The 16,459-nt window shown below is 36.9% G+C and overlaps 3 protein-coding genes across 5 annotated transcripts; 2 read left to right on the top strand and 1 right to left on the bottom strand.

Moving 5' to 3' along the window:
* Window positions 1-5,482: 5,482 nt before the first annotated feature.
* On the bottom strand, window positions 5,483-8,546 carry LOC109602270 (pre-rRNA 2'-O-ribose RNA methyltransferase FTSJ3). The gene is made up of 5 exons (XM_020018605.2): window positions 8,357-8,546; window positions 7,543-8,300; window positions 6,775-7,399; window positions 6,047-6,720; window positions 5,483-5,985 (listed from the first exon to the last, which is right to left on the bottom strand). Exons 1-5 carry the CDS (start codon window positions 8,421-8,423, stop codon window positions 5,563-5,565), a joined length of 2,547 nt encoding a protein of 848 aa, XP_019874164.2. The 5' UTR covers window positions 8,424-8,546; the 3' UTR covers window positions 5,483-5,562.
* A 553-nt stretch (window positions 8,547-9,099) lies between these two features.
* LOC109602271 (probable Bax inhibitor 1) lies at window positions 9,100-10,429 on the top strand. Of its 2 annotated transcripts, none has more exons than XM_049967417.1 (3): window positions 9,100-9,449; window positions 9,515-10,159; window positions 10,330-10,429. In XM_049967417.1, the coding sequence occupies exons 1-3, from the start codon at window positions 9,403-9,405 to the stop codon at window positions 10,367-10,369; spliced, it is 732 nt and encodes a 243-aa protein (XP_049823374.1). In that variant the 5' UTR covers window positions 9,100-9,402; the 3' UTR covers window positions 10,370-10,429. The 2 variants fall into 2 exon arrangements, with proteins under 2 accessions (XP_049823374.1, XP_019874165.1); XM_020018606.2 differs by having other exon boundaries at window positions 9,106-9,449; window positions 9,515-10,145.
* Window positions 10,430-11,389: 960 nt separating this feature from the next.
* Window positions 11,390-16,442, top strand: LOC109602275 (RNA-binding protein cabeza). 2 transcript variants are annotated; one of them, XM_020018612.2, is made up of 9 exons: window positions 11,390-11,525; window positions 11,639-11,824; window positions 12,107-12,295; window positions 12,351-12,414; window positions 13,469-13,497; window positions 14,481-14,593; window positions 15,170-15,461; window positions 15,690-16,035; window positions 16,258-16,442. In XM_020018612.2, the coding sequence occupies exons 1-9, from the start codon at window positions 11,513-11,515 to the stop codon at window positions 16,304-16,306; spliced, it is 1,281 nt and encodes a 426-aa protein (XP_019874171.1). In that variant the 5' UTR covers window positions 11,390-11,512; the 3' UTR covers window positions 16,307-16,442. The 2 variants fall into 2 exon arrangements, with proteins under 2 accessions (XP_019874171.1, XP_019874170.1); XM_020018611.2 differs by having other exon boundaries at window positions 15,170-15,473.
* Window positions 16,443-16,459: the final 17 nt, after the last annotated feature.

Below are 16,459 nucleotides of genomic sequence, written 5' to 3'. Positions count from 1 at the left end.
GAACTTAAACAGCCAAATTCATCATTTATAGGATGGTGCAAGAAAGTTGAATTTATGTGGTACTCAGTGACGTAGAAAATTTATTAAGTGGTCATATATCATTGCTTTTTTTGTATACAGTTTGGGATAATATAAAATAGAAAATGATTAAAAGTCACACAAAATTATAAAATATATAATGAGTGACAAAGAAGAGAGCAAATATTGAATATACTAATCAGTATTATTTTTTTTTAAAACTAATAATAAGTTTAACCTCCACGATGATTAAAATACTCACCTTGACATTATCTAATGAGGCGACAATTTCGATATGAGGTATCTTATTCCATGCCATCTCTTCTTGATACTGAATATATGCCAAAATCTCAAAACCTCTATAAAAAATTGTGGATTTCATCTTCATCCACAGTGTCTTCTGACACTTACCCGACTATCAAATATGACTAAACAAAATATGGATTCATCAATGAAGATATATACCCATATATCTCTTGAGGTATATAGGTATATGATTGTCATCTGTGGGATTAATTGGTTATAAGTCTAGAGATCTTGTTGGCCATGGTAATTTAACATCAGGCATTATTCTATTGAAAAACTGGATTCTGAAGGGGCTTAAGGTAAGACATAAAAAGAGTTTCAAAGGTTTCCTGGATGTGTGGCTGTGGTCAAATTTCCTCTAATAAATATTAAAAATATTAATATCCACGATGGCAACTCAAACCATCACAAACCTCTATAGAAAATTGTGGATTTCGACTTCGCCCACAGTGTCTTCTGACACTCACCCGACTATCAAATATGTCTAAACAAATCTGGATTCATCAATGAAGATACCTACCTCTATATCTCTTGGGTTATATAGGTATATGATTGTCCTACATGAGTTTAATTGGTTGTAAGTCCACAGATTTTGTTGACCATGGTAATTTAACATCAGGCATCATTCTACTGAAAAACTGGATTTTGAAAGGAATTAAGGTAAGACATAAAAAGAAGTTCAAAGATTTTCTGGATGTATGACTGTGGACAAATTTCCTCTAATAAATATTAAAAATAAGGTAGGATTATCATCCACGGTGGCAACTCAAACCATCACCAACTTCTATAAAAAATTGTGAATAAAAAATTGTGGATTTCATCTTCACCCACAGTGACTTCTGACACTCACCCGACTATCATATATGACTATACAAAATCTGGATTCATCATTGAAGATATATATAGACCTATATGCCTCTTGAGGTATAGTATCCCAAGCTAGTTGTACTTCATGTCTTAGAACCTCCAAAGTCCGTGGGGGCTGGGATAAATTTCCTACCTTTCTAATCATCATATCCCAAACATGTTCTATGGATGGAAAGTTGGGGGATATGGCTGGCCATGACAGCAGATTCATATGGGACTCCCTGACAACTTGGGGCAGAACAAAAAAAAACAAATAATAAAATTTATTTGAATTGAGGTAAAAAATAAGTTTACATGAAAAAACCTATACCAAACTTTACCAAATTTTAATAGTTTACTCCTTGCTATAACATCTATGTTTAAGAGTATTAAATTTGAACACCCCCTTCATGGTGTTGCAATTTTTTTATCACTGAGTATATTTCCCAATGTAGTTACTTACGTGTAACAGTATTCTTTGCCACGTAGCCACAATACATAAATAGAATAATAACGATTAATACAAAGATATAACATAAAACGTAGGGTGCCCAGTTGAATTCCGGTCAAGGTTGCGGTGGGTCGGACGCCACCCCACACACGAGCCGTTATAAAAATAGAGGGGAAGCGTTGAACGTCGCCCTCACACGTGTATTTTTAAACCGTTCCCGATCCTTTTCCGCCCGTTCCGCCGTTTCGAACGCTTATGCAAAAATATTTGCATTAGATAAACGGAATCGATTTTTTTTTTACGCGAAACAAAAAAGAAATCGAGAGATATATTACAACATGAGCCTGACTTGCGTCAGCTGGTTCGATTTCATATTTATCTGACCTTGGTACGGAAATAACGAATCGCAAAAATAAATATCGTAGGGCAATAAAGAAATTTTCCTACTACGTGCGTTCTCCGTGCCGTTTCGAAATGTTACCCAAAATGCCGATCGTATCGTCTGTTTCCATAAGTGAATTTGAATTTGGTCCAATAGTAGCGGCTATTTTCGATGTAAACAATATGGAATAAATATAAACGAAAGGTGACTTTGACCGAGGTTACAGTGATTCACATCAAATTGCTCCTTCGAGCATCGTAGTGACTGCGCAATCCATCTGGTGTCGTGAGTGTTTGTCTAGAAAGCTCCACAAAGTCTCAAACTCAAAAATAAAACGGTCATAATTACGCCTAAATGTATTAAATGCTAATCACAAGATCGAGGAGCAAAATGCATAAAGATGAGCCATTTAAAATGGCACCTGCTGTAGAAAATGGGCTCGAGAGTATTGGAGCTAGAGGAGGTGGAGTTGTAAAAAATGTCCCCACTCCAGCTTTGTCTGGCAGTTACTGTGGAACGAATTCAAGGTCCGACCTTGTACGATAGCGCGTTTTAATAATAAAAACCTTTATATAATCTTCAATTATTAATCGCGCATCGTCTCGCTTCTACCAGGACTTCTCACTATGCTTAAACGATGTTTGATTGGCCAAAAACTTATGTGACTTCATAAGAAAATGATTAAATTTAACAAAAATTATGTGTGTGTACTTTGTGGACCCGGTTCAACTTATAGTTTCAATATTTCGTGGCAAACTGGCGAATTCACCATTTTTAAAAGAGGTTCTACTCGTGTAACTCATTAATTCCATTTAATATGTGTCTATTTATTTATTTTTAATATATTTAATGTTACAATTTAAATCAGTTTTACAAGCCAAGAAATATATTTCGAAATTGTTTTTCCTACTCATTAAAACACTTTTATTTAAGACGGATTATTACAGCTGGTACCTAACTTAACCTATTCTATCTTAACCTAACTTAACCTATTCTAACCTAACCTAATCTAACCTATTGTATCTTATCTTAACCTAACCAAGAGTAACACCACAAGACTTCCAAAGGTGTTACCAGTTTGTCAGGTCAAAACACCTCTTAAATATATTGTTTACTTAATCACAAAAAACAGTTTCATGTCTATTGCATGAATTATGTAACATTTTCCTTTGATTTCCTTCCTCTATCTTTATTGCCTTTTTTGCCTCCGCCCATTGCCAATCTTTCATCATCTTCACATGGGCCACACTGTACTGCCCTTTAACACCGCTTGGTTGTTTATTCTTTTTGGCTGTAATGTGTTTTTTAACCACCACATAATTCGAATCCTGTTTAGGTTCTTGGTACACCTTTTTCTAAAGTTGTTTAATTTGTTAGGCCTTTTCTCTGTCCATTACATCTACATTGTCCATCAGAACTTCCACCTTTTTGTTTATCTTCTCCTGCTTCTTCATTACCCTCCTCTTCTTCCTGGCTTAATGTTAATTTCTCCTAATTTCTTCTTATCATTGTCTACCAACTCATACAACAAACAAAACATTTCGACTTGATTTATTAGAAAGTTATTTTGGGTCTTACGTTTGGTGTCGTTAAAAGTGTAACAATTCCAGACCGCATCTATCAAATTCCTGCTATTTTTTTGTTGTTGATCATCATCATCCAAAAGCCAATTCTTCTTGATTCAACTTGTATTTCTTGCTTCTTTTGTCATTTGCTATACTTTTCACACACTTCAAATCCATCCTACTTAGAATTATTGACTTCTTCACAACTTCCAAAGTTGTTTCTGATTTGTCAGGTCCTTACCTCAAGAAGAAGAAAGAATTTTAGTTATAGATCAACTGATCTCAAGGTTTAGGAAGTTAATCTCATAATTATTCTCTTCTCCCCAAGGTCATCCTTCATTGCTTTTTAACTAAGTTGGTTATAATGAATTTCTGCCTTCTCACACAAGTTAAGTGGTTTGAGGAACTCTGGCAAAAAAGTCCGCCGTAAATCCATCTACACATTCTTGACAAATAATGGAATATTTTAATCAATTTAACGTTTTAAATACACATTGAGAATATGTTAGTATGGATGAAGCTCAGCTTCAAGTTAGTTCTCAATTGAATGATTCACAAAAATATAGTACGCAACTTTTCTAGAGTTACAAAATAGAACTAACTAAATTGTTAGTCAATAACTACGTTTAAATTGTTAAAAAAGTAGTCAGTTCAAATAATTAGGGATCTCCCCCGATATTTTTCAGTCGCGAAACACGATAGCGCTCTCGACCTTGGCATTAGTATTCAATATTTATGGATCGACAATCATTCCCCGCTTCCTGGTTCAAATTCAATGCGATTTACAGTTATTTTCGGACCGCGAACAAAGAACCATTGTAAACGACCCATACACACAAGTTTACAGGTGCGCAAACACATTTTTCGCAACATACAAAACAGTTTTGATTATGAATGTTTGTGGAAACAATACGATTTTATTTGTTGACTTGTTTAGTTTGGTTGATAGGGTTTTTTCAAGGTTGCACTGACTGATAATTCGTACTCGAAGTAATGCGAAAACAGTTCCAGACAACAAACAAACAATAAGCCAAGCATTTGCATTTTTTGGCAAATTGCGCTCCGATTTATTGATGTTTTCGTACCGTTCGGGTCACAGTCAATGTCAAAGACCAACGTTGCCGTTTTAAACTTAAAATTCCATTCTAAATACAATTACGCGTAATGTAATTAGAAATTCTCCATTAAAATATTCCATATAAATAAACAGCAACTGAACGACTACGTGGCATTCCTAATAAGCTATTTTATCAGTTTTTAAACCATCACTTTGGATTAAACAATATGTCATTGAACTCGCAAATTAAGTAATTCACTAAATGGTTATTAAATTTTCGCAAACACATGTTTAGTAGATTTCGACTTCCTCGATGCGCAAATTGTATGGCGATTATATTTAAATTGCCGTCGACCTTGCTAATTGAAATCTGTCCCGACAATAAAAATTTAAAGCCCGCTAAATTAATACGGCCCTCACCTTGAATCGTGCACAATCGAAAATAATCTTCGCTCGTTTAATACAATACTGTCACTGCCAAGGGAAAAAATAATCTAATTTAATCTATATTAATTCATCAAAATTCTAACGTTTAACATTTGTCACGTTGTTCAGGCGTTTCCCCCGTATAGCATAAACAATTTTCCATTCCAAGGCCGAACCAATACAATGTACGAAATTTAATGCGAATTTAATCCAATTACGTAAAGCATTTTAGGCGTCACATCAGTGACGAGGTCGAAAACGCTGCTTCGGATTATCGGGATTGGGAAGTTATTTCGGGACCTTTTCAATGAGGCAATTTAAAGGGGCGAATTGAAATCAAGGCACGACACGAGCCTCTTCAGGATTACGTTTTCAATATCACACTATTGTGTTTAATTCCCTATCTCCTGAACAATAATAAAATACTGCAGTGGGTTTTGACAATTTATTGCCGCAAAGTAAATAATTAAAAATTATAAAACAATTTCATAAAACCTAAACCTATTATGACTTATTTAGCCTTTCCTTTAGGTTTCTTTCCTCCACCTTTACCGGCTTTTTTGCCTCTACCCATCGTTTTCATCTTGTTCTTCTGCGCCCTCAAATCTTTCTTCATCCTCGCATCAACCACCTTGTACCGTCCTTTAACGCCGCTCGGCCGTGCAATCTTTTTGGCTGCCATGTGTTTTTTAGCCACCACATAAGTCAATTCCTGTTTAGGTTCTTGTCGCGCCTTTTTGTACAACTGTTTAATTTGTTTGGCCTTTTCTCTGTCCGTCACATCTACGTTGTCCATCAGAGCTTCCACCTTCTTCTTCGCCTTCTCCAGCTTCTTCATCGCCCTCCTCTTCTTCCTGGCTTTGGCCTCTATTACTTTCTTAATTGGACGGACGTTAATTTCTTCCAGTTTCTTCTTGTAGTCATCTACCAACTCCTGCAACAAACATGATTCATTGTTTCAAGCTTGATTTAATAAAAAATTATTTTGGTCTTACCTTTGGTACTGGCGCTTCTAATTTCATATGTTTCTGCTCGTCTTGCACGAACCAGTCGGGCAAATTGGAGTCGTTAAAAGCGTAACGATTCCAGGCCGCATCTATCAGATCCCTCTTCGTTTTTTTACTATTGATCATCATCGTTCCAAGGGCCAATTCCTCCTCGTTCAACTTATATTTCTTGCCCCTTTTGGCATTGGCCGTGCTTTTCACCACTTCGAATCCATCCTTCTTGGAATCATTGACTGGCACATGCATGGCCTTTTCGATGTCGTAATCAGAATCGCCGCTTTCGCTGTCGCTTTCATCTGAGCTCTCGTCCGAACTGTAATCACTGTCTGTTGTTTCACTTTTCTGTGCAGGTTTAGATTTTTGCTTGGTTTTAGTTGGTTTTTGCTTAGGTTTGTCGTCCTCTTCGCCGATAACTTTCGCCCCTTTTTTCTTGTACTCTTTAACCATACGGTCCAGATCGGCGTCTTCATCTTTTTCATCTATCAGATTCTTGAAAACGTCCCTTTCAAACCACAATTCCGCTTTGTGAGCCTTTTTCTCAGACTTTTTCCTGTAGTCCAAGTCTGTTATTAGAGGATGTTCCTTGTCTTTTTTGGTCTTATCCTTTGATGATTTTTTTGGGGACTCCTCGTCCTCGTCCTCGTCTTCTGATTCGCTGAAACCTAAAAATTAATTTGTAGAACTACTAACTATGAGTTATAGATCAAAAAACATACCTAAACCTTCTTTAATCTCCTCCTCATCTTCATCATCACTCTCCATCTCCAACTCAGAATCAGAATCTTTGTAATACAGTCCGGAGCTGTCTAAATGTCCCTCACCCTTTTCATATTTCGTATATTTAGGCTTGGGTTTTTCTTCGTCATCATCCGAGTCGACAACATGGTCAGGAGTCTGATCCGTAACTCTCGCCATCTGTTCTTTATCCTTTATCTGCTTGAGACTGAACATTTCGTCGCCTTCCATGGTCGGTCCTTCATCACCTTTTAAAACCATCTTCAAGTTCAGTTTCTCATTCAATTTTTTACGCTCCTTCTGAGCCTTTTTCTTTTTCCTCTTTAATTCCTTCTGTTCTTCACTCTGCAGTTCCAGAATTTGCTTTTCCACGTCGTCCATTTCGTCCGGTTCACTCCCTTCGGATTTACCTTCAGTAACATCTTTCTCTGCTTCTTCCTTGCTTTCATCTGCGTTGTTTTTTAGGTATTCTTCATGTAGGACTTTCCACCAGTTTAACAGGGATTTCAGATCCTTTCTGCCTAAAACCTTGATGTCTTTGCAGCATTCTTTAATTTCGTTCGCCGTTTTTGGGTGGTTCAGGATTTCTTCGTCATCGAAAACGATCTAGAAGTCAAAATAAATATAAATAACTTATATTATTAATAAAAAAAATAAGGAATACCATTTTTGTTTTAAGAAACTGATAAATAAAATAAATTGGAAAGGTGCAACTGTACATATAAAAAAAGATTTCTAGGGAGACTCACCTCATTTGCATTTTGTAAAATATCAATTCCATTTTCATGCTTGATAAAATCAGTAACATTCAGCCTGTGATAAAGTGTATAATCATTGTCAGCATAGCCCTCAGCCTTATCCTTCTTCTTTTTCTCGGGATGAAACACATTAAGTTTGTTCTTAGGCTCAATCTCCAACTCCTGGAACACATACTTGGGATCCATGAATTTGGGATCGATTTTGTCAGGTGCGATGTAACTTTGGCACACGACGAATATTTCAGCGGACTCATTACGTGACGCTTGAGGTTTCGTAGCATGCACCTTCTTGAACAGCTGCTTCAACACCCATATCAAAGCATGGTAGTCCTTGGATCTGAACACTTTTGTGACAAACCAACCACCTTTACGCAAAAACTGTGTAGCTAGTTTGAGAGAGCTTAATGTGAGGGTGGCCTGTTGGTAGGCGTCATGCAACCAGTTTTTACCGACGTTTGGGGCACCGTCGTGTAGCACGACATCCGCCTTCCACGTCTTCAGTTCCTTGGATATGGCTGTGCGACATTTCTCTGTTGTGATATCCTCGGTTATACTTATACATCCTGGTATTGGCTTTATGGGGAACAAATCTATACCGAGTACTATACTGGACAGTGGCATATTCTGTTTCGCCACCTGCATCCAACCGCCGGGGGCGGCGCACAAGTCTAAACATACTCGAGACTTTTGCAAGAATTCGAACTTACGGTTCAACTGTATTAACTTAAAAGCGGCACGGGAACGAAAACCTAAAAGCCGACATATTTAATGCCGTTAAATTCAATTAAAAACTAAAGGATTTTACCTGTTTCCTTGGCCAACTGATAGTATTTATCTTTACGCTGTTTTCCTACTTTCTTTTTCTGCCCCATTTTCGTTTATTTCGTGTCCTTAGCGTTTGACACGTTCGTGTTTTGGCAATCAAAACACGTGTGGAAAATTGTAGGTTAGGAATCACAAACACAGACTACCAACTGTGACTTAGTGGTCTAGTCACGACGTATTAAAAAGATGCGAGTTCAAGAAATTTTCGTTCAATATAAAGAAAGTAAAGTTATGTATAGTCTCTTAAAAACATATTTAATTATTAATTGATATTTTCACTCTTTTGAGCATAAATAATAATAACAAAGGTATGTTTACTATATTTATGTTGGCATTCTGTGAAGGTTTTTTTTTGGGGAGGTAATTGTTAATTTTATTTATGGTTTAAAATTTATTTTTTAATTATTATTTATTCGAATTTTACATAATTTTGATACTTTTAATGCTTTTAATTTTGAATATTCAAATTAATTCATTTGCTCTAAATAACTGCAACCTTCAAATATCAATTTTTAATCAAATATATTATTTTATATTTTTTCATTTATACACTTATAATTAAATGTGGAAATAATTTTTAATCAGACTTTGTTATAATATTTGTATTTGCATAATCAAAAATTTAAAATTTCGAAATTTATTTTGTTTTAATTTGTTTGTAGTGTCTAAATCGCCATGACTACACAACACGCGCTGAAATTTCATCAAAAATGTAACTGTCACCGTCACATCGGCCAATTTACCAAACACATTCGCTCTCAAAACTACAATCAACCCCCAATATACCCCCTTTTACCGGGTAAGCTGACGTGTTCCATACCGCCGTCGTTACATACGCCACCAGGTCACGTGACCACCTCCAACCCATCAAAACACAGCGAATAATCGAATCATCCAGAACAAACTGACGTGGTGAACTACGCATATTAAACTAACATTTTGTATTTTATCTAGTATTCGTGTTGTTTGAAGTGCGATCGCTAGTGTTTTATTTCGATCGACTGTCCGTAGAAACCAAAATCCAACATGACGGTCTCAGTCCAGTCGTTTCTAAATTCATTCAGCAATAATCTGTAAGTATACCACAGCCCCGTTGTTCGACGGCGAGCCCTACATAACATCAATCTGTTACTTTTAGTGAGGAACCAGTCCGCAATCATCTGAAAAATGTGTACGCCTGTCTCGCGATGTCAACAATGGCGGCCGCCATCGGAGCCTCAATCCACCTATTCACAGACATCCTGCAGGCGGGATTCCTTACGGGAATTGGATCGCTCGTGTTCTTCGTCCTATTGATGATGACACCCGACGACAACGGAAAAAATATGACGCAACGCGTCGGCTACCTCCTTGGCTTCACCACCTTGAGCGGGGTCGGAATGGGGCCCTTGCTGGAGCATGTCATACTAGTAGATCCCAGTATAATCGTCACCGCATTGATCGGCACCTCCGTTGTATTCGTGTCCTTTTCAATCTGCTCCATGCTGAGCCAGAGGGGCTCATGGTTGTACCTGGGTGGCAGCCTGATGAGCTTGTTGATGATGGTCAGCCTTTTCTCGCTTGCTAATATTTTCTTTGGATCTACCATGTTGTTCCAAGCGCAAATCTACTTGGGATTGTTGGCGATGTGCGGATTTGTTTTGTATGACACCCAGATGATCATCGAGAAACGTAGGAATGGAAGCAAAGACTTTGTGTCACACTCATTGGACCTGTTTATCGACTTTATTGGAATCTTTAAGAGGTTGCTCATTATCCTCACACAGAAGGTAATCGAAGATAGGTACAATCCCTTTTTCCCTTCCCATCCCTTTAATTTTAAAGTATGTTTAATTATTATATAAACAAGATTACAAACAAATGCACTGATAATTAATCATTGTTTATTATGCCAAGTCATTCAACTGATAATTCTATTTTTACATGTGATAACCCAAGGTTTTCTTGTTGCAGGAACAGGAATCGCAGAAGAAACGCAAATAATGAGGACTGAGAGTGAATGTAATGTTATACTTTTATATACTTTGAAATTTGATTAAATTCGTAAAAAGTGTATTGTTTTATTACTGTGTATTTTGTTATAGTTGGTAAGAAATTGTTTATTTAATTTAATAAAGTTAATTTTTCTATAAAATTGTTTTATTCCTTCTGCTTTAAAAATGATAAATCTATTAAATATATGGAATTAATAAAAAATACGTCAGAACAAAATTAAAACATTAAATTGTAATAGGCAATTGATTTTAAATCTAATAAAAAATTAAAATATCTTCGTGACAAATTTAGTTAATTTTTATATAAGTTTATGCATTACTCCCACTACTTTAAAAATGATTATATTTATTAATTATCTTATAATTATATGATGATTTAAAAAATAATAAGGACTGATAAATGCTAATTCGAGTTCCCAGAACAATGAAAACCACGTCAGAATGGTAAAGCAACAATAAGGATAATAATTGTGATTTGAATCTAAAAATTAAATAAAATATCTGTTAAAATGCATTACTATTAATTAAAGTCTAATTTAACAAAAAAAAAAAATGATTTTAAATATGGAAAGCTTAATATATCATTAGTTAAATTATTTTGCAGTTACAATATTATTATTTTTGGTGTTCTAATTTTAGAATATTTTTAAATTTAATGTATGTTAATTTAGCTTGAAAACAAAGCCTTTGATATTTATTTTTTATACAAGGTAATACTAACAAAAATTTCGTGTTATATAATTAAAACAGTACACAACTTTGATTGGAACAATACAATTTAACAAGTTAATATTTGCCAATGCAATCTCAAATATTAATTGAAATTGCAAACTACACAGGTATGACCTTGTCAAGCTCATTTTTATTCCTTTTACGCAAACAATTATCTCTTATCATACAATTTTGATAAATAAATGTTGCAAAGTAAATATTTAATCTAGATATGCTGTAAAATATTTATGTATTAACAATTTTTAAATTTCGCTCTAATACAAAACAGGCCAGCCACAAGGGGGCGCTGGCGCCGAAGATATCATTGGCCCGTTTGGCGGAAAAGCCAGCCATCTTTCTACTTCCCCTGCGACGCCGAGCTTGTGCGGACGCGTCGCTTTTTTCCTTTAAAGTTGTGCTTTTTATATAAAATGGGCGACAGTGGTAAGTAAATCTATCATCATCCGTTAATTTAATTATCCGTTGGCCCGCTTTCGCGTAGAATTTACATCCGGGCCCCGTCTATATTTTAACTAATGACGTATTTGGGCGTTTAGGTTATGGCGGCGGCGGTTACGGCGATTATTCGCATCCGCCACCTACGACGGCCTATCCGAACACGTACGGGCAACCGTCGTCCGGCGGCTACCAAGGTGGCGCCGGCTCCGGGGGCAACTCCTGGGGCGGCCAGGGTCGCAATTCAGGCGCGAGCGGCGGCTACAACGATGGAGGCGGTGCTCAAGGTACGAGTTTTTTATGGTGTTTGGTGTATCGATTTTTTTTTTTGAGACGCGTCGACGTAGGCATGGACGTACGTGCTTTCTAGCGTGCGTCCTCCTTCTATGTCGAATATCAATTAGGGAAATGATAGTCCCCCAAGTTCACCAATAATCTGGGGGGTAGAACTTCCACTAGACAAGATATTTTATTAAAAAAAAAAATCACACTTTCACTATAAATAACTTAATTGATTAAATTTTTATCAGTGTTTATAAACACGATTACATAATCCTGTCTATTTTTAGGTGGCGGTTATGGCTCTAGCGGCGGAGGAAGTTACAATTCCGGAGGCGGCGGCGGCGGCGGAGGGTATAACTCCGGAGGTGGAAGCGGTGGCTACGGAGGTGGCGGTGGAGGTTACGGCTCCAGCTCCGGAGGCGGTGGTGGATATGGCGGCTCCGGTGGCGGTGGCTACGGCGGCGGAGGCTACGGAGGTTAGTTTTGTTTTAAACATCACTTTGAGTTGATGTTTAATGTTGGTTGTTTTAGGTCGTGATCGTGGAGGCGGCGACTACGGTAAAGGCCGCGACTTAGATCACAGAGACAGTTATGGGTAAGTTTCACATTTTCTATTGTCTAAGCATTGTCGGTTTAAAAAAGGATGTGGAAGATGTGCATGAAGATCACACGGCCAACGTTTTCTGGTCGGTCATCACGAATAATTGCCCGTATACGTGAGTTATACAAAAAAGTAAACTTTTGATTATGAACAGACTTCAGTGTTGCACTGGTTATAACCCATTTTGTGTGTTATAATTACGTACATGTTGTGTAACTAAATGTAATGTGGTTAAATTTTCAGAGCTGATGTTTTTGACTAGACAATACAATTTTAATATAAGCAAACGGGGTACAGTTTTATCATTTAAGTGTCATTTGGTATCACAAAAATAAGAGGTCAATATTTATAAAACGTCGAGGTTTATTGATTACATTGATTACTGAGTAAAACATACTTGTAAGGTTTTAAAAGCAAAAAGGTATTCTAAAAGGTTTATTTGGTTTCAAAATGAGGTATACAAAATAGGTATAAATCATGGGTCAAAAATGGTACAAAAATTGGGTTCTAAAGGTACAAAAATACATCTAAAACTAGGGTATAATCGCCATCATCAATTACAATGGCTGCGCCAAAAACACGTTCGACGTAGGCATGGACGCATGCGTTGTTTTAGTGTGCACCCTCCTTCTATGTCGAATATTAAAATTAGGGAAATGATAGTCCCTTTGTTTAATCGATTAATTAAGGGGTAGAACTTCCGCTAGACACAATCACGATAGGCGCAGTCATTTCGATTAAACGAGATGCCAAAACTGAAGACACATGACCCACACTAACTTGACAATGACCGACCGACATTGATGACTTCTTAGGTTTTTTGACCCAGCGACAAGAACGAATCAAGAAGGGACGACAGTGAAAGAGTGAGAGAGAGAGAGTGCGTAATGATTTTTGGGTTTTTTGGGCCAAGGCAAAATGAGCGTATGTGCCGCCGTTCTGCTTCAGCCCTCTCTCCTCCCTTCACACACAACTACTTCCACCTACCCCCCACGTCTGTGTGTTACTTGAAACAACTTGTCAACTGATGAATTTACTTCTGTTTTAGAGGCGGCAACAGGGGTGGTTTTAACAAAGGTAAAAGCACCCGGCTTGATCGGCTGGGGTGCATTTTTGTACACTTTTTTATTTATTGGTATATTTATTGTTCCTTTCAATGTTGATGGTTTGGAAGAGCTGCATCAAATTTTATTTGAATTTTAGTGTTTTCTTTAGATTAGTCGGACCTTTTTGATCATTCATTTCACAATTTTAGCAATAGAGATATTTTTTTGTTGTTGGTTTTTTTTATTTTTGTGTGTGATGAATTATCAAATGCACTTTATGAAAACAGCTCTTTCATTTCAATTACATTTCGAACGTAGGCAGATTAAAATAATTCGTTTTTTTGCAATGTCATTTATGTATTGAAACAATGGTCTTATCCAGCTTTGTTCTCTGTTAATTATTTAAAGAATACACTTTCAAGACATTCATTTCAATTCATATGTGACAAATTTCATTTTTATTTTGGGGAAAAAATTATTTCATCGAGGTACAAAATAGCTAGGTTGTTCAGTTAAGGTTTTTAAATTTCTATTTAAGTAAGGGTTAACATACAGAAGTTAAAAATTTGTATTGTAGGTATTTTAAAATCTTCGTTGGGTAACAAATTTAAATGAAATATAAATCAGGTATTATCAACAGCTTAAATTTTATATTAGTTATAATTAAGGTATCTGAAAAGGTTAGAATTAGAGTCTATACAACAAAAAATTGGTAAAAATCATAGGTAAAACTGTATTGTTTAATACATATTGGGTAAAAGTGTGACAGGGTATTGATCACACTGTTGTGTTCCAATTAGGATTTTAAGTAACAATATACAGTGGTAGTAAAAGGTTTATATAAAAATGAGGTTTTTGCACAACGCAACAAAACCATGGTAGTTTTATCTAAAGAAAATTACGGATTCATGCGCATTTTGTGGGTTACATAAAAACGAATAGTATTTAAATATTAAGTAATAAACCTTTGGATTTATAAACTAGTGTCTATAACCATATTTGATCATGTTACAGGAGATGGTGGTAACCTGGTAGTACAAGTGGATACGATCTTTGTATCTGGCATGAACCCTGAAATCAACGAAGATGACATTGAGCAGCATTTTGGCGCCATTGGTATCATCAAGGTAAAATATTTTTTGGTTATTTTATTATCCATATCAACAGTGGTTTAGTATCAGACATAAAGCAACAAAATAATTTCAATTCAATCAATATTTTTCATAACTTAAAAAACAGGAAAAGCATTTGATAAAAAAGTCGCATATCATAAGTATTTATTTTATAAGACTTTTTTGATCTTGTCTTGCCATAATTTCCCACAAATTTTTAGTTGGATTTAAAGCCGGAGATTAAAGAGGCCGCCAAACGTAGAATAATCAAGATAATAATCGTAATAAATCTATTCTATAAAATTAAATGAAAGTAGTATTAAACAATCTTACTATTTTGTTGTTTTTTTTTATGTCTGTACTGTATTGTTTTTTCGTATTTTTTGCGGGCAGCACTCTGTGCTTGAACCCAGTTTAATGGTCAAGTCCAATTTTGAAGCTCCGCTATATAAACGCAGGGCTCTATTCCTTGTCAAGACGTTACAATCGTCTGACACGGTTATTCACCCTGTCACAAACACCCATTATTGAACTTGAAATAGTTTGATTCGAAAATTCATTCAACCAATAATGTATTATTTTAATTTGTAGTTGGACAAGAAGACGCAGAAGAAAAAGATCTGGCTCTACAAGGACAAGCAAACGGGCATGTCGAAGGGTGAGGCGACCGTCACCTATGACGATTCGAACGCTGCCAAGTCAGCGATCAACTGGTTCGACGGCAAAGATTTCCGTGGTTCCGTTATCAAAGTGCAGCTGGCCACCAAGAAGGACAATTGGAGCGGTGGCGGCGGCGGCGGAGGACGCGGCGGACCGGGTGGTGGACGTAGTCGAGGCGGCGGCGGTTTCGGCGGTGGCGGACGCGGCGGACCGCGTGACGGAGGTATGGACTTTGGTGAGGACCTTTTTGCAGAACAAAAAGCCCCCTTCCGCTCTCGGCCGAGTCCTGTTAAATGGCTCGTCCGCCTGTATGTTGCGGGGCATATTATAATCTTTATTAAAACTCACATTCCGCCCTGATTTACTGGCGGTTTGTGAATCCTGTCTGAAGAAACAGTGCTTATTTCACTTACAAGACGTCGTACTAATTTATTTATTGTTGATTCAATAGGTAGAGACCGCGGAGGCGGCGGCGGTGGCGGTGGACGCGACCGCGAGAGCCGTGAAGGCGATTGGAAATGTCCGAATCCGGACTGCGGTAACACGAACTTTGCCTGGAGAGATCGGTGCAATAGATGTGACGAAGACAGGCCTGAAGGAGCCGGCGGCGGCGGTGGTGGAGACCGTCGCGGAGGTGGCGGTGGTAGAGACCGTGACGGAGGCGGCAGAGACAGACGAGGAGGTGGTGGTGGCTTCCGTGGCGGCGATAGAGGCCGCGACGGTGGCGGAAGAGGTGGAGGATTCCGTGGAGGTCGCGGAGGCGGTGGTTTCGGCGGCGGAGGCCGTGGAGGCGGACGGTAAATATTATTTTTATGAACATTTTTTATTCGTCCCCTTCCGCTCTCAAATAAAACTATTTAATAGTAATATTTGCTTTTATGAAGTGGGACATATCAAAATTTCTCTATTAAAACTCACAGTAAACTATTATTATGTTTATTAGTGAATCCTGTCTGGAGATACAATTGAAATTTGTTTTTTTAATTAATTAGATTCTATAATTATGTTTTTATTTTTAGTGACCGTGGAGGTGGAGGCCGAGACGGAGGAAGATTTAAGCCATATTAGTCTTAAGTTCAAAAAAGCATTTATTGTTTGTATGTATTGTATGATACATTGTAAAAGTATTAGGTTAAGGTTTTTGACTGTATTTTTTTGTACCTAGTTTTGATTTTAAATTTAAAATAAATATTTAATTCCAGAATTTATAGTTTTATTCTA

The sequence above is a fragment of the Aethina tumida genome, chromosome 5 (assembly GCF_024364675.1).
Source record: "Aethina tumida isolate Nest 87 chromosome 5, icAetTumi1.1, whole genome shotgun sequence".
NCBI classification, from domain to species: Eukaryota; Metazoa; Arthropoda; class Insecta; order Coleoptera; family Nitidulidae; genus Aethina; species Aethina tumida.
The sequence above is the reverse complement of the archived record's forward strand: the minus strand, read 5'-3'. Positions and strand labels throughout refer to the sequence as shown.